The following is a 26,443-nucleotide window of genomic DNA, read 5'->3' on the forward strand; positions in this document are numbered from 1 at the left end:
GTCCCCCATTTTTTTTTTCTGCTGTAGCCTGGTTCCAGGTCTGTTGTGCTGTATACCAAACAAGACCATAGGGGGTTGGCTAAACAGCACAAACTGATCTGGGATTAGGCTACCTCTCCTGAGTCTTGAATATGATAAGCATTGCGTAAGTCAAGACCAGAGGGGTATACTTCAAACAGGATCAATGAGTTGGCCAGATGACTTTGATAAACAACCAGTAACCGTACGTGGGTAAAATAACTGAGGAAGCCAAGCCAGTGAAAAAAGCCATATTATAACCTATGTTCTGATAATTGCGTTGTTTGCTCTATAACCCATTCGTTCATAGGCCACCGTGATATTCAATAAGGCAAAGCCATCAAAAAGACAAGTCACACGGTGGAATAAATAAAACTACACACACACACGTTTGTTTCCTCACAAAACCGGAGAGCAACACCTGTCCGTTGAAGTCCACAAAGCAAATATTGCATTCAACAATTTATATGACCTGCAACATGGTCAAGCAAGTTAATGTTTTCGACTGTTTACTACATAAACTGATTTACCTCAAATCAGCACAAAGATGACAAGAGCTCTGCCTCTGCGATTCCAGCACCATTTTAACTTAAAAATGTAAAAATCACGTCAAGGCTATATATGCTTAGTTTAATAAACTGAAAAAATTAAGATATCAAAAACAATTTAGTTCAAGCAATGTTGCTATGTATTATGTGGCTGTCCATGGTATGTTTAAGTTAAAAAATATATATAATAATAATAAATTAGACTAGTTGAACGTCAATGCTATCCTCATGTTGGCAAAACGCACTGACTTTTGTCATACAGTACACTTTTAGTTTTTGTTGTCATAGGTTATCTAACTAAAGTGTTTGCAAGCCTAAATTCCTGGCATTGGCAACAATGAACCAGCGAAGTTAACATGAGCCTACTTAGCTACATCTAGGCTACTTATTGAATTTCAATCATCTCAGGCCAGTGGCACAAAATATTAATTTATTGTTAAATCAGATTCGCTGTCATTATCATTGGCCTGTACAGAGAATTAAGTCAACCACATGTCCAAAAATCCCTCTCCATCCATGGTTTAGAAAGTTTTTCCGAAAATGTGTTTTTCTTAGGAAGTTATTTGGATTTGGCTTCAGACCAAACAAACTGGCCTCCCTTTGTGTTTTTCTGCACCAGATCAGCTCAACGCTGATTGGCTAATTATTACTTTTTTTAATCAAGGGAGGCCAAATGCTTGCTGGCATTAGTCAAATGCTACAGCGGCAACATCTTATACTCTTTTTGTCCAGACAGCATCAGATACATGGGCTACACATACTGAGACAGAGGCGGTGTCTCCCTTGCTCAGATTTCTCCGGTGAGATTCAGCAACGTGCAAATGTAATTGTAGTATACCTTTTAAGGCCAAGTAAGCCCTGTTTATACCTTCTAACATGTCTTGATTTTGCCCACATTTTTAGATGGGTATACACAAGCTTTTCCTTACCACCAACCGGGGGTATCAGATCAGGTCTCTGCCAATAAACCTCAGAATTGGGCTTCCTGTTTATACACAGCCACCCTGAGAACCCAATTCTGATTTATTTTCATATCCACATTTATTTTTCTAACTTTTGTGACCCATATCAGATTTAAGCTTTCACACTGATATAGCCTCAAGTAACACACAGATGCAATGCTCATTTCCTGTCACCGTTCCTTGAAATTTGGTGGTATTTATGCTATTGGCAGGTCATGTGTAAAATATTTTAAAAACACTTGAGAGCAAGAAACATGAGTGTCCAGACTGAGGTCCCATGTCCAATATCAGAATGGTATCAGGATTAAGATCCACATATGGATATGGTAATAAATCTGAACTCAAAAGACCAGATACCATGTGCTGTTTAGCCATTCGGTAAAAGCTCAGATTGGCAAAACATCTAATTTGGGAGACATTTTAATACCATGTGTAGACGTGGGAAACGTTGAACAGAAACCCTATTAAAACCATGCACACTTTGTCCTGATCTTATCTACGTTCTGATTCTGACCATATTTTGTCAGATGCTAACATACGGAATTGTTGTAAGATGGACATACCAATGATCATTTAGCTATTTGATTTGGAATTGTAAGACCCCTTAAAGGTTTCTCCCTTCACGGCCAGTGTGGGAGTTACTGGTGCAGCCGGCAAATTAAATACCACAGCAGAGGACTGCTGTGACTGCAGATCTGACAATAATCCTACAACTAAACAGAATGACTATAAGGCCTAGATTTAATCAGATCAAGCGTTAACCGCCGACACCCGCATAGCTGATGTTTTGCCTCTCGTGCTACAAGTTCAGAACGAGGAAGTGTGGGCTACACAGAAGTAATGACTCAAATTCAAAATCATTAAATGAAATAATGAGGATTTCTATCAGCCCAATCAAATTGTAGATTACATCTCACATTCCCGTGTTTAAACTTGTAAACAGGGCTGCGTTAGATTTCTGTTAATGCGACTTTGTATAATGCCAGGAGCCGCTTTTGGATTTGACAGCTCTAACACAGTTCCACTTCAGACACCACCAAAACAACCGCTATGCTGATGTCGGCTAAAGCGGATGTGATTAAGTAGAGGGAGTGTATGCATGTGTGTTAATTGTCTATCACCTTTTGCGGCCAGTGTAGCATTTTTTTATTTCACCTTTATTTAACCAGGTAGGCTAGGTGAGAACAAGTTCTCATTTACAACTGCGACCTGGCCAAGATAAAGCATAGCAGTGTGAACAGACAACACAGAGTTACACATGGAGTAAACAATAAACAAGTCAATAACACAGTAGAAAAAAAGAAAAGAGTATATACATTGTGTGCAAAAGGCATGCGGAGGTAGGCGAATAATTACAATTTTGCAGATTAACACTGGAGTGATAAATTATCAGATGGTCATGTACAGGTAGAGATACTGGTGTGCAAAAAAGTAAATAAATATAAACGGTATAGGGATGAGGATGAGGTAGGTAAATTGGGTGGGCTATTTACCGATAGACTGTACAGCTGCAGCGATCGGTTAGCTGCTCAGATAGCAGATGTTTGAAGTTGGTGAGGTAGATAAGTCTCCAACTTCAGAGATTTTTGCAATTCGTTCCAGTCACAGGCAGCAGAGAACTGGAACGAAAGACGGCCAAATGAGGTGTTGGCTTTAGGGATGATCAGGGAGATACACCTGCTGGAGCGCGTGCTACAGGTGGGTGTTGCCATTGTGACCAGTGAACTGAGATAAGGCGGAGCTTTACCTAGCATGGACTTGTAGATGACCTGGAGCCAGTAGGTCTGGCGACGAATATGTAGCGAGGGCCAGCCGACTAGAGCATACAGATCGCAGTGGTGGGTGGTATAAGGTGCTTTAGTAACAACTAATGGCACTGTGATAAACTGCATCCAGTTTGCTGAGTAGAGTATTTTGTAGATGACATTGCCGAAGTCGAGGATCGGTAGGATAGTCAGTTTTACTAGAGTAAGTTTGGCGGCGTTTGTTGCGGAATAGAAAGCCGACTCTAAATTTGATTTTAGATTGGAGATGTTTGATATGAGTCTGGAAGGAGAGTTTACAGTCTAGCCAGACACCTAGGTACTTATAGATGTCCACATATTCTATGTCGGAACCATCCAGGGTGGTGATGCTAGTCGGGCGTGCGGGTGCAGGCAGCGAACGGTTGAAAAGCATGCATTTGGTTTTACTAGCGTTTAAGAGCAGTTGGAGGCCACGGAAGGAGTGTTGTATGGCGTTGAAGCTCGTTTGGAGGTCAGATAGCACAGTGTCCAAGGAAGGGCCGGAAGTATACAGAATGGTGTCGTCTGTGTAGAGGTGGATCAGGGAATCGCCCGCAGCAAGAGCAACATCATTGACATATACAGAGAAAAGAGTAGGCCTGAGAATTTACCCCTGTGGCACCCCCATAGAGACTGCCAGAGGACCGGACAACATGCCCTCCGATTTGACACACTGAACTCTGTCTGCAAAGTAGTTGGTGAACCAGGCAAGGCAGTCATTAGAAAAACCGAGGCTGAGTCTGCCGATAAGAATATGGGTGAGTCCTGAGCAGGCCAGGGTTCCATAGCTGCAGACAGAAACAAGATCAGCAGCACGATGAGGTGGACAGGGATAGCCAAGAGTCATAAGGCCAAGTAGTCCTGATGCATGGTCGTGGGCTCAGGTCCTGCATCCTTTATTTAATTTGTGTAGACTAAGCCCTAGAGGTTTTGTAATTTAGCGTACTTGTCAATCCAGATCTGAATAATTGATATCCTTTTTCACACAGTTGTGCATGCTTCAGTGTTGCTTGCCTTGAAGCGAGCATAAAAAGGCATTTAGCCTGTCTGGTGGGCTCGCGTCACTGGGCAGCTCGCAGCTGGGTTTCGCTTTGTAGTCCGTAAGAGTTTGCCCTGCTACATCAGACGAGCGTCAGAGCTGGTGTTGTAGGATTCATTCTTAGTCCTGTATTGACGCTTTGCCTGTGGGACGACATCATTGATGCACTTATTGATAAAGCCTGAGACTGAGGTGGTATACTCCTCAATGCCATTGGATGAATCCCGGAACATATTCCAGTCTGTGCTAGCAAAACAGTCCTGTAGTGTAGCATCCGCATCATCTGACCACTTGAGCGAATAGATGGCGAGGGAGATCTTTGTTCGCGTCTCTGTGGGTAGAGTAAAGATGGTCTAGAGGTTTATTTTCTGGTTACACATGTGACATGCTGGTAAAAATGAGGTAAAACTGATTTAAATTTGCCTGCAGTAAAGTCCCCGGACACTAGGAGTGCCGCTTCTGGATGAACATTTACTTGTTTGCTTATGGCCTTATATAGCTCATTGAGTGCGGTCTTAGTGCCAGCATCGGTTTGTCGTAGTTAATACAGCTACGAAAAATATAGATCTCTCTTGGTAGGTAGTGTGGTCTACAGCTTTTCATGAGGTACTCTACCTCAGGCAAGCAATACCTCCAAACTTCCTTAATATTAGACATTGAGCACCAGCTGTTATTGCCAAATAGACACACACCAACACTCCTCATCTTACCATTTCTGTGACTCTTGCTGGGTGAGGAAATATGCACCTCTTCCAGTTTAGTGTTCCCTATGTGAAATCAGACTGACTAGTGCCACAAAACCAACCAGTGGCAAGAATATTACACCCGGTTTTGTTAAGAAACCCCATAGACAATGCATGGGAAATGGTTTAGGGGCCTACCTCCCTGCCAGCCTTGTCTTTGTTTTACGCTCACCTGTAAACTCCACTCACTGACTTGTCACTCTAAGCTCTGCCCACTGAGCTTTCATCAAACCAATACATTTGATCTGCCAGTGCCCTGGGTGTGGAGTTGCCCTCAGAACATAACTGAAACAGCTAAACCCCTCTGGGCAGAATTCCAGGGCTCTTTCTCAATTATTCTTTTCTCAATTTCTTGTCCTCTCCTGGCACCATTGAAATGGTGGAAATCTGGTCACATTGGGGACACAGTGGACGCATAAAAGGCATTTTAATACCACGAGGAGACGCAGTAAACTGTGATCAGATCCTCTTTATAAAATCAAAAAAAAAAACATGATGGTGCCAGGTGTATGAAGGACAATGAAGAGGGTGGCCAAATCAACAGGGTCATCTTGTATCTTTAAGGAAGAGATTTTATTGAATTACTTCATCACAAAGCACACAGTCCTCAGTATTATTTTGCATTCAATGAGTAATCATCATTGATCATTCATAATGAAATCACATCTCCATCTTGCCCACATCTTATGTATCATTGAAAACCAATATTTGTACTGTATTCTGTTTGATGTTCAGTACTTACTAGACTAATCTACTGTACACATTCTAGATTATTATAGAATGCGTGGCTCTGATAAATAGTATACATTTTCAAGACCATTACTCTCACATGCAAGTATTATATGCTTTTTCATGGTTGTTACGACATTGCCAATTAGGATTATTATGCAGATCAAGATGGCATAGCCCTACTCACAATACTGGTGAACGATCAATAGGAGTGTGTGGATGCATTAAGTTATTGAGCTTTATTTTGGCAGATTTCTGTGGAGTCTCTGAGGCTACAATCTGTTACACTTCCATTTGGGACTTAGTGTCTTAGCCGCCTGATCAACAACATTTGATTCCCATGCTTTAGTTCAGCCAGTATCCACAATTCCCCATTGCACATAGCCTCTAACAGGACAAGCTCATGCAATGAGGATGAAGGAATAATACACATGTTTAAACTGTCCACAATTCAGCAATGCAAAATAGACTTGATCTTGAGGTGACGGCAGCCAATACGTCTGATCCAACATGTAAAGGCAACGACAAGTCTCTTATTAAGAGTCTGTCAACCCAAACTGCTCCAAATGATTCCATCGTATTCACTTGAGTCACCACCGATAGCCGTTGTCCTCGTGGAAAGGTCCCATTCCCAAGTCCCCTCGTTTCGTTCTCCACTCATCTCAATGTCAGTTTGCCACCACCAACAACCATCACTCTGGCAGTGGTAGTCTCTTGTGACTGTTAGCGTAAGCGCATCTGAGATTTGGTTCTGGCTTGTGAGATTACAGGAGTGGTTGAACACAATGGCAGTAAAACACTTCAAAGTTCAAATCCATTCCCATTATCTCAATGTCACCCGCTAGTTTCTAATGGCCTGGTTTTTAATTGTATTATATGCACTGGCCCCTCTGTAGCGCCAGGGAGTGTATGCTAGGTGGTTCGGGCCCAGCCAATAGGCACCCAGTGAACCTCGGTCTCAACCCTCTGCAAGATGTCCCGGAGTTCAACGCATGCACTGGCCAAGTCCTCCTTCACTAGTACCCGGTCCACCAGGTGGCCGTAGCGCTCGCCCATCAGCACGGCCGACTGCCTCATTTCCTGAAGGTCCTCCTCCTAACCATGGGGAAGAGAGAGATTCAGGACGATCAGATGTTTTCAAAAGCATTGATTTTTTTTACTGTTGCTACACACCTATGTATTATCAATAGGATGCGACTGCTATCCATACGAGGTTGCGTGTGTCCATAGGGTGAGTTTGACTTAAAGGTGTGGGTGGTCTATAGGATAGGTGGGTTTTCCATAGCATTGGTGTATTGATAGGGTGAATGTGTTTGTTTTTAAGTGGATATTATGTCTTCAGTCTGTAGTGTGTCTGGGGAAAAGGTTATGCCTATGTGTGTGGCTATGTGTTTGGTTTTTCCTGGTTATGCATGCTGATCAGGAAAAAACTCCTGTCCCTACTGTGTGTGTGTGTGTGTGTGTGTGTAACTCACAGTGATGCCTACACTGAGTGACGAAGAGGAGCCGTGACGTTTGCAGTGGCTCTCGTGGATACGAGGCTTCACAAATATAACATAAGGCTTAAACTCAGCTGTCCGTAGGATCTTCAGTGCCTGATGGAGAGCAGAACACATTACTCGTCATGATCGTCATCCTGGACGGCACAATACACATGGTTCGGGTTAACCTCAAATGGTTTACACCGAAACAGCCTGAGACACATGCAAGTTGTGCCATAGTCGCAAACTTTTGTTGCATAACGTATAAACACCGCAAGTAGTAGTTTTGTTTTTTATTCAGTTGATTGTGTACACGTCACTGTACTTACAATATTTATGTGAATCTGTTGGTTGAGATCAGTAGAGGAGGGTGGAGTAAGGAAAAGGGGAGGACCGTTCCATTCCAGCCGGTACAATGAGCCCACCGTTCCCAATTTTTCCCTCCACTGGCTGAGATACATACATACATACATACATACATACATACATACATACATACATACCTCTGGTTGTACATCCACCAAGCAAATCTTATTTCGATCCAGCACACTGCGGATGGCCTCCAGACTGGTGCCATAGAAATGATCCTTGTACTCCCCATACTCTATAAAACTGAACAAACAAAACGTAGCCTAACACAACGCAGTAGAAACAACATTTCTTTATTATTGATAGATACTAAGGGCTCTATTCAATCTGTACCGCTGAAGCGTTACAGATTCCGCAATAGAAATGTTAAGGTCATTTCCGATTGAAGCGGCATATGCAGTCTCAGCTATTGCGGGAACATTGCCTTTAAATTTCAATCAGGATTTAACGCTGAACTTCTGCACATTGAATTGAGCCCACAAACTTCCTTTATATCTTTTTTTTTAATTAGCTAATCTATATAATGTTAGAAGCATGAACTAACATGTTGCTCTGAATGTCAGCCTCAAAGGCCTGTTTAGTGATGAAGTTGTACTCCACTCCCTCCCTCTCGTGACTCTTCCTGGCTCTAGTGGTGTCTAGGGTGGAAAGGAAATTCACAGATACAATACCAAGAATAACATGGACACAATGCCACTTACTCTGTGTGTCTGTGTGTGAAATAAAGTCACGTGTGTGTGTGAGTGAGTGAAATGTAGTTGTGTGTGTGTGTGTGTGTGAGTGAAATGTAGTCGTGTGTGCGTGACTCACGCGGCACAGCCACACCAAAGTGGCAGGGATTCTCAGCGATCACCTTCTGTTTGAGCTCATTAATTCTGGCCCCAAGGGAACCTGTGGCCAGACAGACAATGATAGAACACCTTGTTTACCTACCGTCTGAACACTTGTCGTCAAGTCTACATTACATAGACAGACATGTTTACAGTGCAGATCAGTAGAGGCCAGTCCAGGTAGGAAGGACCTCCCTTGTAAATGAGACTCTCATGAAACAGGACTACCTTTCTAAATGTCTCTATAAGGGAGTGTGATAATGTCAGTAGCGGTCGGTGCCGTTGAAGACGAGGGAGGGCGATTATTGTTTTATGAGCATTGCCTTATTTCTATTACAGCATATTGGATAACTGTCATTCATATTCCATTCACCCAGTTCAAAGTAACATCGATAGGTTTAGGCTACTACATGATACTCTAATTTTCCCTATACCCATCATGAGGTTGCTAAAAAGTAGCCTATGAATGAACGTTTACAACATAGGTGCACAGGTCGAGAGAAAAATGTGAGTAATCAAGGTGACAGAGACATTCAATACCGCTTTGCACACTCTTGCCTGTATCTAGCTGATCTACGATGTAAAAATTTGTCCAACAGTTGCAAACGAGAGTTTCTATTGGACAAATTCAGGTATGTTTATCCCTGTTTTATTCTGTTTAAAGCACGTTTTTCAACAGAATCAGCTGAAGGAATAGACCCCTGATAACACACATACACTGTTCACTTTCATAGCAGCCACATACAAACAGCATAATCACATAATTCCTTCTCGCATCTACGTGCTCTCCTCCTTTCACCTTTTCCCTTCGCTTGTGGACTTCAGTGCACAACAAATCAGCTGTCTGTGACCAGGCGAAAACACTGTTCCAAGCCAAACCTTCATATCATAACCGCTACACACAGCCTACATCATTGTCACCATATTCACTAACGCCATAGTCAACATAGCTATGAGAACTATCGCTTTAGTAAACCCGCTACCATCATGCAGTACAGTGTACAGTCAAATGCTTACCTTGACTTGGAAAAGTTCCAGTGTTGGATAGCCATAACCAGCTAGCTAACATAGCATCTTTTTCTTTGAGCCGGGTGTTTGAGTAAGCTAAACTAGCTAGCTGCATTCGCAAGCTAAGTGAAAGTGAAAAAGATACATTGATCTCTTTTGCTCTCTCGCTTCTTCATTTTTGAAGAGTTCAAAACTGTTCAACTATTGTCTTTCTCTCTCTTTGAGTCAACTTCTCACCACATTTTATGAACTGCAGCAGCTTGCTAGCTGTAGCTTATGCTTTCAGTACTGATTCTGTGATTGTGTGGACAACATATCAGTGTTCATGCTGCAAGAGCTCTGATAGGTTGGAAGATGTCCTCTGGCAGTTGTCATAATTACTGTGTAAGTCTATGGAAGGGGGTGAGAACCATGAGCCTCCTAGGTTTTGTATTGAAGTCAATGTACCCAGAGGAGGACGGAAATTAGCAGTCCTCCGGCTACACCATGGTGCTACACTACAGAGTGCTGCTTAGGCTTCTGCTGTAGACCATTGCAAAACTGTGTGTTTTAATAAATTATTTGGTGACATTTGAATATTTTTAGTATAGTTTTATCTAAAAAGGATAACTTTTGTAATGTTATTTTTTTTATTTTTTTTTATTTATGAAATTCACTGAGGAGGATGGTCCTCCGCTGTTACACTGAGGAGCCTCCACTGGGTAATGTACATTTTTTATCAATTGTTGTAGGTATTAATAATGCTTTCAACGACAAGCACACGCGATTCAACCGATCAGCTAAGGTTCCTCAATAAAACAATGGCACTATATATTCAGTACCAGTCAAAACTTTGGACCCACCTACTCAAAAGGACCCACCTACTCATTCCAGGGTTTTTCTTTATTTTTACTTTTTTCTACATTGTAGAATAATAGTGAAGACATCAAAACTATGAAATAACACATTGGAATCATGTAGTAACCAAAAAAAACAAAAAACAAATCAAAATATATTTTATTTTGGAGATTCTTCATAGTAGCCACTCTTTGCCTTGATGAGAGCTTTGCATACTCTTGGCATTCTCTCAAACAGCTTCATGAGGTAGTCACCTGGAATGCATTTCAATTAACAAGTGTGCTTTGTTAAAAGTTAATTTGTGGAGCCAAATCAGTTGTGTTGTGACAAGGTAGGGGGGGTATACAGAAGATAGCCCTATTTGGTTAAGAAAAACATGTTTATATTATGGCAAGAACAGCTCAAATAAGCAAAAAGAACAACAGTCCATCATTACTTTAAGACATGAAGGTCAGTCAATCTTCAAGTGCAGTCGCAAATACCATCAAGTGCTATGATGCAATTGGTTATCATGAGAACCGCCACAGGAAAGGAAGCTCAGAATTACTTTTGCTGCAAAGGATAAGTTCATTAGAGTTAACTTCACCTTAGATTGCAGGCCAAATAAATGCTTCACAGAGTTCAAGTAACAGACACACATCAAGATCAACTGTTCAGAGGAGACTGCGTGAATCAGGCCTTCATGGTCGAATTGCTGCAAAGACACCAATAAGAAGAAAATACTTGCTTGGGCCAAGAAACACGAGCAATGGACATTAGACCGGTGGAAATCTGTCCTTTGGTCTGATGAGTCCAAATTTGCGATTTTTGGTTCCAATCGCCGTGTCTATGTGAGACGCAGAGTAGGAAAACTGATGCCCTCTGCATGTGTGGTTCCCACTGTGAAGCATGGAGGAGGAGGTGTGATGCTGCTTTGCTGGTGACACTGTCATGATTTATTTAGAATTCAAGTGTTAACCAGCTTACCACACTTAACCAGCATGGCTACCACAACATTCTGCAGTGATACGCCATCCCATCTGTTTTGCACTTAGTGGGACTATAATTTGTTTTTCAACAGGACAGTGACCCAAAACATACTTCAGGCTGTGTAAGGGCTACTTGACCAAGAAGGAGAGTGATGGAGTGCTGCATCAGATGACCCGGCCTCCCCAATCACCTGACCTCAACCCAATTGAGACGGTTTGGGATGAGTTGGAGTGCAGAGTGAAGGAAAAGCAGCCAACAAGTGCTCAGCATATGTGGGAACTCCTTCAAGACAGTTGGAAAAGCATTCCTTATGAAGCTGAGAGAATGCCAAGAGTGTGCAAAGCTGTCATCATGGCAAAGCTTGCCTACTTTGAAGAATATGGGGCGGCAGGGTAGCCTAGTGGTTAGAGCGTTGGACTAGTAACCGGAAGGTTGCGAGTTCAAACCCCCGAGCTGACAAGGTACAAATCTGTCGTTCTGCCCCTGATCAGGCAGTTCACCCACTGTTCCCAGGCCATCATTGAAAATAAGATTTTTTTTCTTAACTGACTTGCCTGGTTAAATAAAGGTAAAATTAAAAAAATATATATATATAAAATATATTTTGATTTGTTGAACACTTTTTTTTGGTTACTACATGATTCCATTTTTGCTACTTCATAGTTTTGATGTCTTCACTATTATTCTACAAAGTAGAAAACAGTAAAAATAAAGAAAACCCTCTGAATGAGTAGTGTGTCCAAACGTTTGACTTGTACTGTATATAGAGAGTATATTTTTAACACAACTAGCTAACATTATGGATTGGTATGTTCAGAAATGCTAAATCTTATACCTGTAGTTCAATATATCCCAAGACCATTGTCCACTTGACACTAATAAACTACAGAGCCCTCATGTCCTTTACCTATCAGTACCACTAGACGAGGCCTCTCGCTGGGGCGGGGCTGGTAGCGTGTCACTTCCTCATAGATTAGGAAGTCCAGCGGGGCCGAGTCTGGAGTGCGAGGCTCTCCCGGGGACCCCTGTCGATCTTTTCTGCTCAGACAGAAACTTCTGCGTAGACCAGCTGAGGTAACAGTCACACGAAAAGACAGACAAATATGAGGGACAGACAGATACAAAACGCAAGAAAGAGCACTTAACACTTTAGTCTGGGTGCCTAAAATGAACACTTCAACCTTTTGGCTGGGTGCCTGACTGTTTTTTAAATTAAATAACACAACATTGATGATTCATAACTTGCAAAAGCAGAGACAAACTAACACTCAGGCTAAATTCACAGTATAATTTAGAGAAGCTTTTTTTCAGAAAAGGCTTCGAATCACAAAACGTTAGTTGTCTGATCAAAGGGCTCCAGATAAAATGATCAATTCCACTCTCCCCCAAAAAAATGTATGGAAGGAAAAAGCAACATAACACAACACCACGACGTGAATAAAAGTCTGTAATGGTACCTGAGTACAAATCCCAGGAAAAAGCATGGCCACAGGAAGCTGGGGTCGCTTTACTCTTATTGGGAAAAACTACAACTAGCATTATTAGACCACTACTCAACCAGCCCCCGTGTCTGATATGGTGCAGCAAAAGAGCAGATCAGCTTGGTCGAGTTAGCCATGAGTCCAACGCAAGGCCTCTTTAAAGACAAGCACCAATAGACAAAAACACAAGAAGCACCTATAGCTTAAAGTATAAAATAACGGAAGCGCTCTCTGTACACAATATAGTTTAAAGGAAGCTGCTCCTCTGCACAGTGAGGCGCAAACGCCAAGCACCACACAAGTTCACAGCAATGGCGCTCAACAAAAGGCCACAGAGCATACTGAAAGTAGACAAGAAGCACACAATGCTAATAGCACTAACACATTGCTAACAGTTTGTTGAATTGGATGTAGATTCTTTTCCCATAGGAGCACAACTGTAATTCAACCAACCACAATTGAAACGGAATTGACCCAACTCTGTTCAAGAAACCAAAAAGGAGGTGGCAAAAGTGTTCAGCAGCATTAAGCCATTTCTAACATAGTATGAAAGGTGGAGCCTGTATTAGCAATTAGCAAAGCAGTAGAGATATACTAGCTAGAAAGGTGGATGTGGGTTTGTGGACCGGGGAGTGCAGCAGAGTTGTCATATAGGCCACGTTCGAGGCCACCCACATTGCAGGTAACCACTTCAATATGATAATGTAATCTGATGCACGACTGCAATGGATATGATGTATTCAATCATCGGTTAATGTGTGCAGTGCGACTGCTTTGCAGGCGGTCTGCAACATGGCCACAGTCACAAGGAGGGGTAAGGTCAAGGTAAAGGAGATGTGGTGTGATGGATATCTTGTAAACCTTCACTTAAACTCTCAAAAGGGGACCAGAGCTACATAGTAAAGACCTCATAAGGGTAAATAATGTTGTCATAATGCATTCATTTGAACAAAATGTGTTTCACGGACTAAGCCCACATCGACCTTTCAGTGAATGGATTAGCTTAGCCGCGAGGCTAGGTAAAGCTTAGCTTTAGCGCCGGGGCTAAAAATGAAGCGTGTTGGCGAGTGGAGCTTAGTCCGTGATGCCCTCACCTATGTCTTGTCCACTCTGAGAGCCCTCACTGTCACAGTCTGCTGTAGGGAGGCAAGCAGGGAGAGAAGACAGGGTGAGAGGGGGAGGGTAAAGAGGGAAGGGGTGTGTGGACTGTGGAGGTTTCTGAAGAGTCCAGGAGGGGGGGTTAGGGTGGTAAAGCAAAGCAGGCAGGTGTGTTACAGGTATTGGGTCAAGGAAAGTAGGCAAAGAAAATAACATTCGACAAGTGTCTGTATGTATGTGTGTGTGTGTGTGTGTGTGCTCTCTCCACCTACCTCTTTCAGCAGGATCATCTGAGGTGAGCAGTAAGGGGGGTGGGGGGGAATTAACACAACTCAAACAGGCAGTGCCCACATGATAAGTCATGCATTTTTGTCAAGGTACAGCTAACATTAGTGCATATCAAAATGTAAGACTTCCCAGTCAATACTCAGACAGATAAAGATACGAGAGGACAGTTATTTTACCCTTTGTTTTCCCACCTACAGATTTGTTGTCATATTTGCTTCCGAACTGGTTAAAAGGATTAACCCTTGGAGGATCGTTTTAAAATCCCTCCTCTCTTTTGATATCCTTAACCTTTTTTTCTCTTTCTCTACAAAAAGCATACAAATTTCTAGAATGCAAATAATACAATGCAGACAAAACTGTTTTTTATTACTAATGGTGTAAAATATAAGTGATCCTTGGGAATCAGTGTATTGAGAGAGCTTACATGTGGGTGTTTTCGGTGACTCAGGCGCCTGGTAAGTGCCCATCTTTATTCTGTATTTAAGACGCCTGGGAGAGGTGTAGATGGGATAAAAATCCCTCAAAGTTAAAGTAGACTCTGCAATTTGACATAATCATACACAGCGAGGTGACTTCCAGTTTATAGAAAATCAACAATAACAAAATTCTAATCTGCCAAGACTAACACGACGGGCTCTTCCCAATATCATTGGCAATTAAATCCAAACAGTGTTTGGAAAATGCAGAATACAAATCTATTCCTCAAAGTAAAGGTAAATTCAGCAATAGGACATCATATACAGCAGGGCCCCTTAAGTAAGTTATCCATTATTTTGTACTCTTTAAAGTTTAAACTACTCTTAAAAAAAAAATCAGTCTTGCCTACCTCTCCTGAAACTGTGTAGAGGGGATTAGGGCGGCCCTCAGGTTGCTGTCGCCCACTCTCTTGGCCTGCCACCAGGTGGCATCGTCCTGGCTCACCACCTGCAGGATATCCCCCCGCTTGAAAGGAAGTCCCGCCTCCTGGCAGGGCGTGGCCTTGTCCTCAAAGGGGGTGTAGTCAAACAGGGCCCTCAGGTAGACCTAGTACAGGAAGAACAGGGTTCAAATCATGACAGGGGTCATTCTAAAGAGAAGAAGAGGTGCAGTTTTTTAACCCCTTTTTCGTTTGCCTTTTAAACTCTCATCATATTGTTTTGTATTTTCTTGTGTACCAATAAATAAATAGCATGAGCTGGCACATACCCAGAGAAAATGATTTTGTGTAGAGGTGCTGACTATATAAACTCCCAGTAATTTATTTATTGGGTAAAGCACCAACGTTTCGGCATCACTGTGCCTTCAAGTTGGTGTTTTACCCAATAAATTACTGGGAGTTTATATATCTTTATTTATTTATTTTTTTTTATTGCCAATAAATAAATAAAAGCGTAGCATTCTGGCCATCAATGGCCTTCATAACGTTTGACTGTCAATGGACTACGAACATCCCTCAGAATGTTCTTATTACATAGAAGTATGCCTTGTAATTCAGTGGCTGGATACTCTCATAACAAGTCCGGGTTGTGTTCAGCAGGGATAAAACGTTTTCACACTACCTGAACTGGGGGCACTAAGAATGTAAAGTTTTGGTGTCCCTCCTCACCTTGCTCTCCTTCAGCCTATCTTCCTCTGCAACGGCAGGGATGATCTTCAAAGTGATGGAGCCTTGTGACTGGGACTGGTTAAATAGAAGTCAGAAGGATAAAAGCATCAGGCTAAAATGACCTTGATAATCAATTACTGCAGTCGTCAATGAAAACAATGACAGCTTTACAAAGCTTTACACCTACCAGAATCTGACTGATCTCATCTGGTCTTTTGTGAATGATCAGGTTCCCGTTGACCTCTCGAAGTTCGTCTCCCACATGCACCAGACCTCGAGGCAAGCAGACAGATAGACAGACAGACATGAAACAGCACAAGCCGTACCAGTCAGTCAAACACCAACACGTGCATTTACTTTCTAAAATATATGAGCTAAACAAAACACAGACACGGTTGATAACGTTTCCATGGCAATGACCAGCTTTGACTGCAACCCCTCTCAGTAATAATCTGCAAAATGCAATCTTGAGGCACATGCCTAATCTGAAGGATTTGATGTCTAGTCCATATAGAGTAGTGACTCGTTTGATTTCTGTGAGGCCATGACATATAATCCCTTCTCCTATCAGCATTTCAATATTTGTTCAACTTCAAATTTGGGTGTAAATCTGAAGGTCTTCCTTCTCTGTCTTCGGAATGTCGTGGTTGAGAGAGATGGACTTGCTGCGTTGAGTCATCCAGTTGACTTAAACCAAGAAGTTTGACTTTTGAGGTGAGGACTTTTTGACCATGAATAACCTTCGTTATGTTGTAATAGATTGGGATGCTGTAGGGTTGAGTTGAGTAAAGTGGAACTGTAGTTTCAGCCAGGGCTCATAGAATAGACCGAACATAGTCAATTTAAATCCGGCACACTCAAATTAGTATGATATGATGCGTTTGGTATTGTTAGGTTCTAAATGAACCGTGTAAAAACTCACGGACGATTATTAAAGCTCAAACCAAGTTTATACACCCAAAGGGTCAGACAGCTGACCAGACAAAGACATGTTCCCACCAGTATATAAACCCTAATTTGGGTGAAATCTCCTCCTTCCCTCTAAACATGACATATTTATTTCTAGGCAGGAAGTTAAGTAATGTGGGTAATAAGCTCCCTTAATCTGACCTGACCTCGGCCCCCCCAGTAACCGCAACCATTTGATTGCCTTTCCTTTACTCAGAACATTCCAAGCCCGTGGCTCATATCCGACCTTAATTGACTCCACCGTACACATTCCTCCTACAGATAATCATTTTATTTTGGTGTCGAAACCAGACTGTGGCCCTTCTCATTTCCATAGGATACCTGATGATTAACAGTGTTTCAAGTTTAGAAGTCAGAACCCATCAGTATGGTTACATAAGACAGAAGGTTGCTTAAGGCTGGTTGGTCAGGATGGGTGGGCGTATAACGTGAACGTCTAGCAACCCAAAGGTTCCGTGTTTGAATCTCCACACAGACAACTTAAGCATTTTAGCAACTTTGGAACATATTGTACAAATTGTAATTCATAACTCATCATAGGATGGACATCTACACATTAATACATACCATATAAAATACTAATACTAATCATACTAATTGGAGTGTCTCGGATTTATATTTACTATGTTTATATGTACTATATTATATTTACTACCCCTGAGTCCAGGTTGGTGGTTTATGAGGGTGGGTATGAATGTGGATGAAAAATGGAGGAGGCAGGGTACTTTGGTGGTGTCGGTATGGGGAAGGCTCTAAGATATGGTTGGTGCAGTACCATATGAGGGGTAGGGCATTGTTGTGGGAGTGAGGGTTTGTGCTGTGTGTGTGTACACGTGCTTACACATGCTGCTCTCTTACCACTGCGGTCCGCAGCCCCTCCCCTCATGATCCTGGCCACTATTACAGCCCCCGTCACCTCATCCCTGCGGATGGTCGCCCCCTGGAAAATTTCACCGGGTGATGCGCTTAATTATTGCTCCCACTTAACTAGGTCACAGACACTTAACTAGCTCGCAGACGCTTAACTAGCTCACAGAAGACAATCGCAAAGCATGACACCTTCCTACTTATAGCCTTTCAAATTCTAAATGGTTGTGCATATTATATTTTAAATGTTCCACTGGCCTCTCAAAATGAATTTCCATGAAATGAGGGTCAGAATCTCATGCTCCCACAATAAAGTATTGTAACGTATATTGTAAGCTAACGTAAATTGTACCGTATATTGTATCATATCACATCATATCCTATCAAGACTCACCAGGGGCTCCTTGTTCTTCACCAACCGGACGATCTTCACAGACTCTTCCTCCAGCTCGTCGTCCACTTCGTCTGGCAGTGGGGGCAGCACGGGGTCAAAGTTCTTCTGGGCCACCGTGTCATGGGCTGCCAGGATAGCCTATAGGTCAAAGAGAGACAGACCATAGTGAGATGGGACACATCCTAAACAATGACGATGATAATAGATATTTTGTTTCCACTAAAACTGAGTGGGACAGACAATCCATCAATTCAATGAGCAAGGCACGGAAAGAGAGAAAGGATGAAAGAGAGGCACAAAGTAATTGAGACTGAAGAACCTTGAGAAGAGATTGTAAGAGAGACAAAATCCCCCCAGGCTATTGTGCCAACGAGCGGGTATAATGAAGATATTACTACACTAATGTCATGAGCTGTGATTTCATCCCTAGCTGTTTGAAATAAAAAGCCATTAAATTGAGCATAATGACCTTGATTAATGTGACTGAAGAGGACTGTCTGTGGCTGCGTCTGAAATGGCACCGTATTCCCTACGTAGTGCACTACCTTTTCACAATATGTAAGGAATAGGGTGCCATTTGGGACTCAGACTGTGTCGGGGCTGTAAAAAGGCTTAGTGCTTGCTTTTGATGATGTTGAAGAGATAAAAAAAACATGAGGGAGAGAGAGACGTGTGTGTGTGTGTGTGTGTGACATGTGTACCTTGAGATGAGGAGCACTCAGAAGCAGAAGCAGTTCCCTCTCATCACCTTCCATCGGTCCATTCTGAATCTCCTCGGCCAACTGTCAACCACAGCATTAGGATGTCATCATAAGTAGGCCTGAGACATATTGCTGGTGACTCAACACAACTGAATCTATCTTCCTCCATTTTCACTGACATTTATTAACTGGGTAGGTGACAGCAAAGTTCCAGGAGGCATCCACCATATCTTCTTCACCTGCCCTGTGTTTTCAACTCAGTGGGTTGTGGATGTACTTACATCCTCTGCCAGACAGGAGGCGCTGTGGAGAACTGGAGTAGGGCTCTGCCGCTCATACTGCCGCAACTTCTCATGGATCTGTGGTACAACACATCAGAGGCTGGTGGGAGGAGCTATAGGAGGACAGGCTCATAGTAATGGCTGAAATGGTATCAAACACATCAAGCATATGGAAACCATGTTTGACTCTGTTCCGTTAATTCAATTCCAGACATTACAACGAGCCTGTCCTCCTATACCTCCTCCCACCAGCCTTCTCTGCAACACATATAGTATGAAGATCAAATTCAGCCGGACTTGCCTATAAGACCTGACATAAGGGGGACAAATCTTTAGGGTTGTACCTTCATCAGATATGCCAGGCTCTTCTCGCTGAAGACATCCTTGAGGAACACCAGGTCTTCTTTGTGTTTGGCATCAGGGTGGAGCTGAGAGGTGAGAAGGGCCAGAGTCTCATGCAACCCTACAGTGAGAAAAGCATGATGCCATTACAGGGCAACAGTGGTGGAAAAAGTACCCAATTATCATGCTAGAGTAAAAGTAAAGATACCTTTAATAGAAAATGACTCAAGTAAAAGTCACCCAGTAAAATACTACTTGAGTTAAAAGTCTAAAAGTATTTGGTTAAAAATAATACTTAAGTATCAAAAGTATTAATTTATTCAAATGTCTTATATTACTAAGCAAACCAGACCGTGAAATGTTCTTGTTTTTAAAACATTTACGGGTAGCCAGGGCCACACTCCAACATTCAGACATAATTTACAATTGAAGCATGTGTGCTTAGTGTGTCTGCCGGATCAGAGGCATTAGGGATGGCCAGGGATGTTCTCTTGATAAGTGTGTGAATTAGACCATTTTTCGTGTCCTGCTAAGCATTCAAAATGTAACGAGTGCTTTTGGACGTCAAGGAAAATGTTTGGAGTAAAAAGTATAATATTTTCTTAAGCAATGTAGTGAAGTAAAAGTAGTCAAATGTATAAATAGTAAAGTAAAGTACAGATACCCCCCCGAAAATACTTAAGTCAAAATACTTTAAAGTACTTCTTAAGTACTTTACACCACTGCAGGGCAAGCACACTACCTCTTATGCCATCAAGGTTAACACCTCTTGGCAGAGGCTGTACTACCTTATAGGCCTTTTCATATTGCATGCTGTAGCCCAGTGCTACCCACAATTAATATTCAAATTAGGGGACAACAGAACTCTGTGATTGGCTGGCCCCAAAAAAGCTGGTACTAAGAAGAGCACTCTTAGCTCCCACGCGGCAGGGGGCTCCCGAGCGGTCTAAGGCACTGCATCTCAGTGCAAGAGGCGACACGACAGTCACTGGTTTAAATCCAGGCTGAATCACATCCAGCCGGGTTGGACAGAGCACAATTGGCCCACCGTCGTTTGGGTTTGGCTGGGGTAGGCCGTCATTGTACATAAAAATTTGTTCTTAACTGACTTGCCAAGTTAAATAAAAAATAATGTAGTTGCATGAGTCTTAGCCATATGTCTGCCCTTACCTGTGCTTCCAGAGAGTTGAGGCATGGCTTCAATCATTTAGAAGCTGGAAGGGCCAGCTAGTGTAGACTCAGGATGGACAGAAAAGGAAGATAGAGTTGCTGGAGCTTCTTTCTCTGCCTCCTTTTTCTTATTATCCAGATTTATACCCCAGCTGTCAATCCTACAGGAAAAAAACAACAACAAAACAAACTGCTAGCGCTTCTTAAATGTAACTAAATGTAATCGAAAATGTAATCTACGTAAACCCCAAAAGTAATTATTGTGCCATTAACAATAGTTATGTTGCATACTCCAAGAAAGGATAAAATCTCACCTTTCTGGTAAAACAAAATTTTAAACATTACTGAGGTGTAGTCATTTTTGAAGCTAAAGTACAAATATGAAATATTTTATATGATGTATTTCCTATTCAACAAAACTATGAATTATGCTTGAAAAAAAAAATCTAAATATAGTATAATACATTTCTAAAACGATTTCTAAAATGACTAACTATAATATTTCACCTTCCTGTAAAATACATAATTTGTATATTTAGTGTTAGAGGAAAATGTGCATACTTTCTAAAGGTCTCTTGATCAAAAAGTCTGCCCCCATCGCTGTGAACTTCTCACAGAACTCAAGCTTGGCATCCTGGCATTCATCTCATATTAATCTTCTCCGTCTATGACAAATGACTGACACTTATGTAGTTCTGTCCTTGAGCTGTTCTTGTCTATTAATGTTCTGTATTATGTCATGTTTTATATGGACCCCAGGAAGAGTAGCTGCTGCTTTCGCAACAGCTAATGGGGATCCTAACAAAATACCTAAAATAACAAATACTAAATAACGTGTTTGTTTAAAATAATTTAATTACTTTAGATTACTGTCTATAAATCGATCCACAGTGCTACAGTGATGAAACCACTCTCTCCTGATGTGTTACGATGTAAGGATTCCAGACATAGGTGACGATAGGTAGCGTAGTGGTTAGAGCGTTGGACCAGTAACCGAAAGTTTACTAGATCGAATCCCTAAACTGACAAGGTCTAATTTACTGCATGGGGATGTCACCCATGGAAGGCCAAAATTCCCTTCCACCAAAGCAGGCTGAAATGTCAGGTAGTCTTTGTTAAACAGCTCTTACACTAAAAAGGCATTATCATTATTTTGACAATTTCACAGTGTTATTTCACACCATAAAATCACATTTTTGACTGCACTGGGCCTTTAATGTGCTGTGTTCGGTTTCTTGATGAAGTGGGGCCAGCAGAGCTGATCGGGAATGGGAAATCTTTTACACCTGTGCATCAAAATGGCTGACTGTGGAGTCATGGGAAGTGTAGTGTGGGTTTTCTAACAGTGAGAGGACATCATTTCCCGAAGGCTGCACCTGTTGACATAGTTATGGACTTATGATTGAAATGGACATACCAATTAAAATACTGTACAGTACTCACTTCTCATCCCTCACAGGCATAGGCGCACAATAGCTCTGTTTCAATATCCACACTAGCATACTACTTAGAATGAAATAATGTAACGTGCATGCATCATCCAAAGTAGTATGCTAATATAGACACTGGAGCGTAGCCATTTCCTCACGCACGACATAGTCAACCTGAGAAATAAGTGTGGGTGGTCAGGAAACTCCTTACCACCTTTCATGGAAACGTCAGTCCATTCTCCATCATACAGCCTACAGTGATTGACACTAACTGTGTGTGTGTGTGTGTGTGTGTGAGAGAGAGACACCACCCCGTGCTGAACCAAAAAAAGCAGTTGGAAACAAGACTAAAAACTGTTACTATTCCCTGTTACGTATATGGTTGACCTTTCTTATCTGTTAATAATATTTTATTTATTTATTTGAACATTAAAAGTACATTAAAGGCTCTGGTTTACTACGGTGTATCTAAAAAAATACATTATTGAGGACAATATACAATAAAGCCCAAAGGCTTATTTCCACTGTGGTCCTCTAAATACCAATTTGCCCCATTATCGTTTTTGGCTGATTTGTATGTGTTATCTATTCTTGGTAATCATGTGTGTAATCCTATAGATGGTGCTGAAAAAATCTGTAGAAAACAACACCATGACATCTTTTCCCACCATGGAAAATGACTCACAGATAACAGAAGGGCGCGCTCTCTGTGTGTGTGTGTGTGTGTGTGTGTGTGTGTGTGTGTGTGTGTGTGTGTGTGTGTGTGTGTGTGTGTGTGTGTGTGTGTGTGTGTGTGTGTGAGAAAGAGGGAGAGAGATTGTGTTTGTGCATGTGTGTGACTGAAAGTGTGTGTGTGTGTAACCTGCATTACATGATTATCCTGTACTATAAACAAAAGCACGCATCAATCTTATCCATTAACTTACAAACCCAAACAACATAATCATACAAATGAAAAGTTTAATCCAAACAACATGATGATTGCATGCCTGCACCATACATGTCACGATCCTCTTCCCGTAAACGACTGGACCAAAGCGCAACGTGATACGTGTTCATGATATTTTATTATATCAGAACACTTGAACAAAAAAAATAACAAATAGGAAAACGAACAGTTCTGTAAGGAAACTAAACTATACAGAAAACAACTACCCACAAAAACCCTTTGGGGAAAAGCTACCTAAGTATGTTTCCCAATCAGAGACAACGATAGACAGCTGTCCCTGATTGAGAACCATACCCAGCCAAAACAAAGAAATACAAAAACATAGAAAAAGGAACATAGAATGCCCACCCAAATCACACCCTGACTAAACCAAAATAGAGACATAAAAAACTATGGTCAGAGCGTGACAATACACTGCATCTTACTTTATCTTCCCTGGAAAAACGAACTGTGTGTGTGTTACCCATATGTTAGGTAACATAGCTTGCATGCGAATATGAAATAAAATAATTAAAGTTTAGAGAATGTTATGGCTAGTGGCTACCAGTTGGGATCATATTCCTTTTAAATTCAGAAGGTAAACTGGCATTTCTCAATGCTTCTCATTGAGAACATTTGGAATTTGAGTTCAATTCCTGAAATTACTGAATTGAAATGGCATTGACACTAACCATGGTGCCTAATTGTTCACCCCGCTCCCACCTACGAGTAGGAGACAGTACAGGTGCATCAAAACTGGGACAGAGAGTTTGATATGCAGCTTATAACTTCAGGCCATCATACTCTTATACAGCCACCATGAGCCGGCCTCTGCCCAGTTCCCTGCCCTGAATCTTAGTAACTTTAACTAGCCGGCTACCACCTTGGAATCTACCCTGCACTTTAGAGACTGCTTTGTGCTGAGTTACAGTTCATATAAATCAGTCAGTCAATTTAAATAAATAAATGAGATCCTAATCTACGGATTTCACATGACTTGGCAGGGGTGCAGCCATGGGTGGGCCTGGAAAGTCATAGGCCCCACCCCCCTTAGACAATCCCACAGGTGACAAAGCAGGATGTGGTGCTGGCGTGGTTACATGTGGTCTGCGTTTGCTAGGCCGGTTGGATGTACTGCCAAATTCTCTAAAACGACGTTGGAGGTGGCTTATGGTAGAAAAATGTACATTGAATTCTCTGGTAACAGCTCTGGTGGGCATTCCTGTAGTCAACATGCCAATTGCTTGTTCCTTTAAAACTTGAGACATCTGTGGCATTGTGTTGTGTGGCAAAACTGCACATTTTAAAGTGGCCTTTTATTGTCCCCAGCACGATGTGCACCTGTGTAATGATCATGCTGTTTAATCAAATTCTTGATATGCCACACCTGCCAGGTGGATTATCTTGGCAAAGGATAAATGCTCAATAACAGGGATATAAATACATTGATGTACAACATTTGAGAAAAATAAGGTTTCTGTGCGTATGGAACATTTTTGGGATTTTCTATTTCAGCTCATGAAACGTGGGACCAAAACTTAATGTGTTGTGTTTATATTTTGTTTTCAGTGTACACCGTATATACACAGCACATTCAGAAAGTATTCAGACACCTTTACTTTTTCCACATTTTGTTACGTTACAGCCTTATTCTAAAATTGATTACATTGAGGGGGAAAACAATCTGCACACAATACACCATAATGACAAAGCAAAACAAAAAATGTTCCCGAAATGTTTGCATATTTATACAAATAAATAAACGGAAATATCACATTTGCATAAGTATTCCGACCCTTTACTCAGTACGTTATTTAAGCACCTTTGGCAGCGATTACAGCCCTGAGTCTTCTTGGGTATCATGATAAAAGCTTTGCACACCTGTATTTGGGGTGTTTCTCCCATTCTTCTCTGAAGATCTTCTCAAGCTCTGTCAGGTTGGATCGGGAGCGTCGCTGCACAACTATTTTCAGGTCTCTCCTGAGATGTTCGATCGGGCTCAAGTCCGGGCTCTGGCTGGGCCACTCAAGCACATTCAGAGACTTGTCCCGAAACCACTCCTGCTGTGTTTTGCATGTGTGCTTATGGTCGTTGTCCTGTTGACAGGTGAACCTTTGACCCAGTTTGAGGTCTTGAGCACTCTTGAGCAGGTTTTCATCAAGGATCTCTCTGTACTTTGCTCCATTCATCTTCCCCTCAATCCTGACTAGTCTCCCAGTCCCTGCCACTGAAAAACATCCCCACAGAATGATTCTGCCACCACCATGCTTCACCTTAGGGATGGTGCCAGGTTTCCTCCAGACGTGATGCTTGGCATTAATGCCAAAGTGTTCAATCTTGGTTTCATCAGACAAGAGAATCTTGTTTCTCCTTTACGTGCCCTTTGGCAAACTGTGTTCTTGGGAACCTTCAATGCTGCAGACAATTGTGGGTACCTTCCCCAGGTCTGTGCCAAGACACAATCCTGTCTCGGAACTCTACAGACAATTTATTCGAAGTTGTAGAAACATCTCAAAGATGGCCAATGGAAACAGGATGCATTTGAGCTATATTTCAAGTCTCATAACAAAGTGTCTGATTACTTATGTAATTTACCTCAGTACTTCCGGCGCTGACAGAGATGGCCGCCTCGCTTCGCGTTCCTAGGAAACTATGCAGTATTTCGTTTTTTTTATGTGTTATTTCTTACATTGATACCCCAGGAAATCTTAGGTTTTAGTACATACAGTCGGGAGAAACTATTGGATATAAGAGCAATGTCAATTCACCAACATTACGACCAGGAATACGACTTTCCCAAAGCGGTTCCTCTGTTTGGCCTACCACCCAGGACAATGGATCCCAGCCAGCGACCCAAAACAACGGCGCCGCAGAAGGGGCAGAGGGAGCAGTCTTCTGGTCAAGCTCCGTAGACGGGCACATCGTGCACCGCTCCCGAGCATACTACTTGCCAATGTCCAGTCTCTTGATAACAAGGTAGACGAAATCCGAGCAAAAGTTGCCTTCCAGAGAGAAATCAGAGACTGTAACATTCTTTGTTTCATGGAAACATGGCTCACTCGAGACACGCTATCAAAGTCGGTACAGCCACCTGGTTTCTTCACGCATCGCGCCGACAGAAACAAGATCATAACAACATACAGGGACTCAAGTATTTTTGTTCACCTGACATAGAATTCCTCACAATCAAATGCCAACCGCATAATCTACCAAGAGAATTCTCTTCGATCATAATCACAGTCGTGTATATTCCCCCCAAGCAGACACATCGACGGCCCTGAAAGTACTTAATTCGACTCTATGTAAACTGGAAACCACATATCCTGAGGCTGCATTTATTGTAGCTCGGGATTTTAACAAGGCTAATCTGAAAACAAGGCTCCCTAAATTCTATCAGCATATCAATTGCGCGACCCGGGCTGGCAAAACCCTAGATCGTTGTTATTCTAACTTCCACAACGCATATCCCTCCCCCGCCATTATTTCAGAAAAGCTGACCACGATTCCATTTTGTTGCTCCCAGCCTATAGACAGAAACTAAAACAGGAAGAACCTGCGTTCAGGTCTGTTCAACGCTGGTCCGACCAATCGG

The 26,443-nt window shown here is 42.0% G+C and overlaps 1 protein-coding gene across 2 annotated transcripts in view; it reads right to left on the reverse strand.

Annotated features, from left to right (window-relative positions):
- Window positions 1-5,645: 5,645 nt before the first annotated feature.
- Window positions 5,646-26,443, reverse strand: part of mpp3b (MAGUK p55 scaffold protein 3b) — a 29,869-nt gene continuing 9,071 nt past the window's right edge. The window contains exons 3-20 of one of the 2 annotated variants that reach the window (XM_064923649.1): window positions 20,494-20,654; window positions 19,326-19,444; window positions 18,982-19,059; window positions 18,701-18,781; window positions 18,000-18,137; window positions 17,597-17,678; window positions 15,957-16,042; window positions 15,770-15,844; window positions 15,011-15,207; window positions 14,609-14,673; window positions 14,169-14,186; window positions 13,893-13,934; window positions 12,225-12,386; window positions 8,484-8,564; window positions 8,218-8,311; window positions 7,808-7,916; window positions 7,311-7,418; window positions 5,646-6,918 (exon numbers count right to left, since the gene is read on the reverse strand). In XM_064923649.1, the coding sequence (XP_064779721.1) occupies window positions 6,736-6,918; window positions 7,311-7,418; window positions 7,808-7,916; window positions 8,218-8,311; window positions 8,484-8,564; window positions 12,225-12,386; window positions 13,893-13,934; window positions 14,169-14,186; window positions 14,609-14,673; window positions 15,011-15,207; window positions 15,770-15,844; window positions 15,957-16,042; window positions 17,597-17,678; window positions 18,000-18,137; window positions 18,701-18,781; window positions 18,982-19,059; window positions 19,326-19,444; window positions 20,494-20,530 (1,755 nt within the window). In that variant the 5' untranslated portion in view covers window positions 20,531-20,654 and the 3' untranslated portion in view covers window positions 5,646-6,735. Of the gene's footprint in view, window positions 6,919-7,298; window positions 7,419-7,807; window positions 7,917-8,217; window positions 8,312-8,483; window positions 8,565-12,224; window positions 12,387-13,892; window positions 13,935-14,168; window positions 14,187-14,608; window positions 14,674-15,010; window positions 15,208-15,769; window positions 15,845-15,956; window positions 16,043-17,596; window positions 17,679-17,999; window positions 18,138-18,700; window positions 18,782-18,981; window positions 19,060-19,325; window positions 19,445-20,493; window positions 20,655-26,443 lie in introns of both variants that reach the window. The other variant, XM_064923648.1, reaches the window with a different exon arrangement.

This window comes from Oncorhynchus masou, chromosome 18 (assembly GCF_036934945.1).
Source record: "Oncorhynchus masou masou isolate Uvic2021 chromosome 18, UVic_Omas_1.1, whole genome shotgun sequence".
NCBI lineage: Eukaryota > Metazoa > Chordata > Actinopteri > Salmoniformes > Salmonidae > Oncorhynchus > Oncorhynchus masou.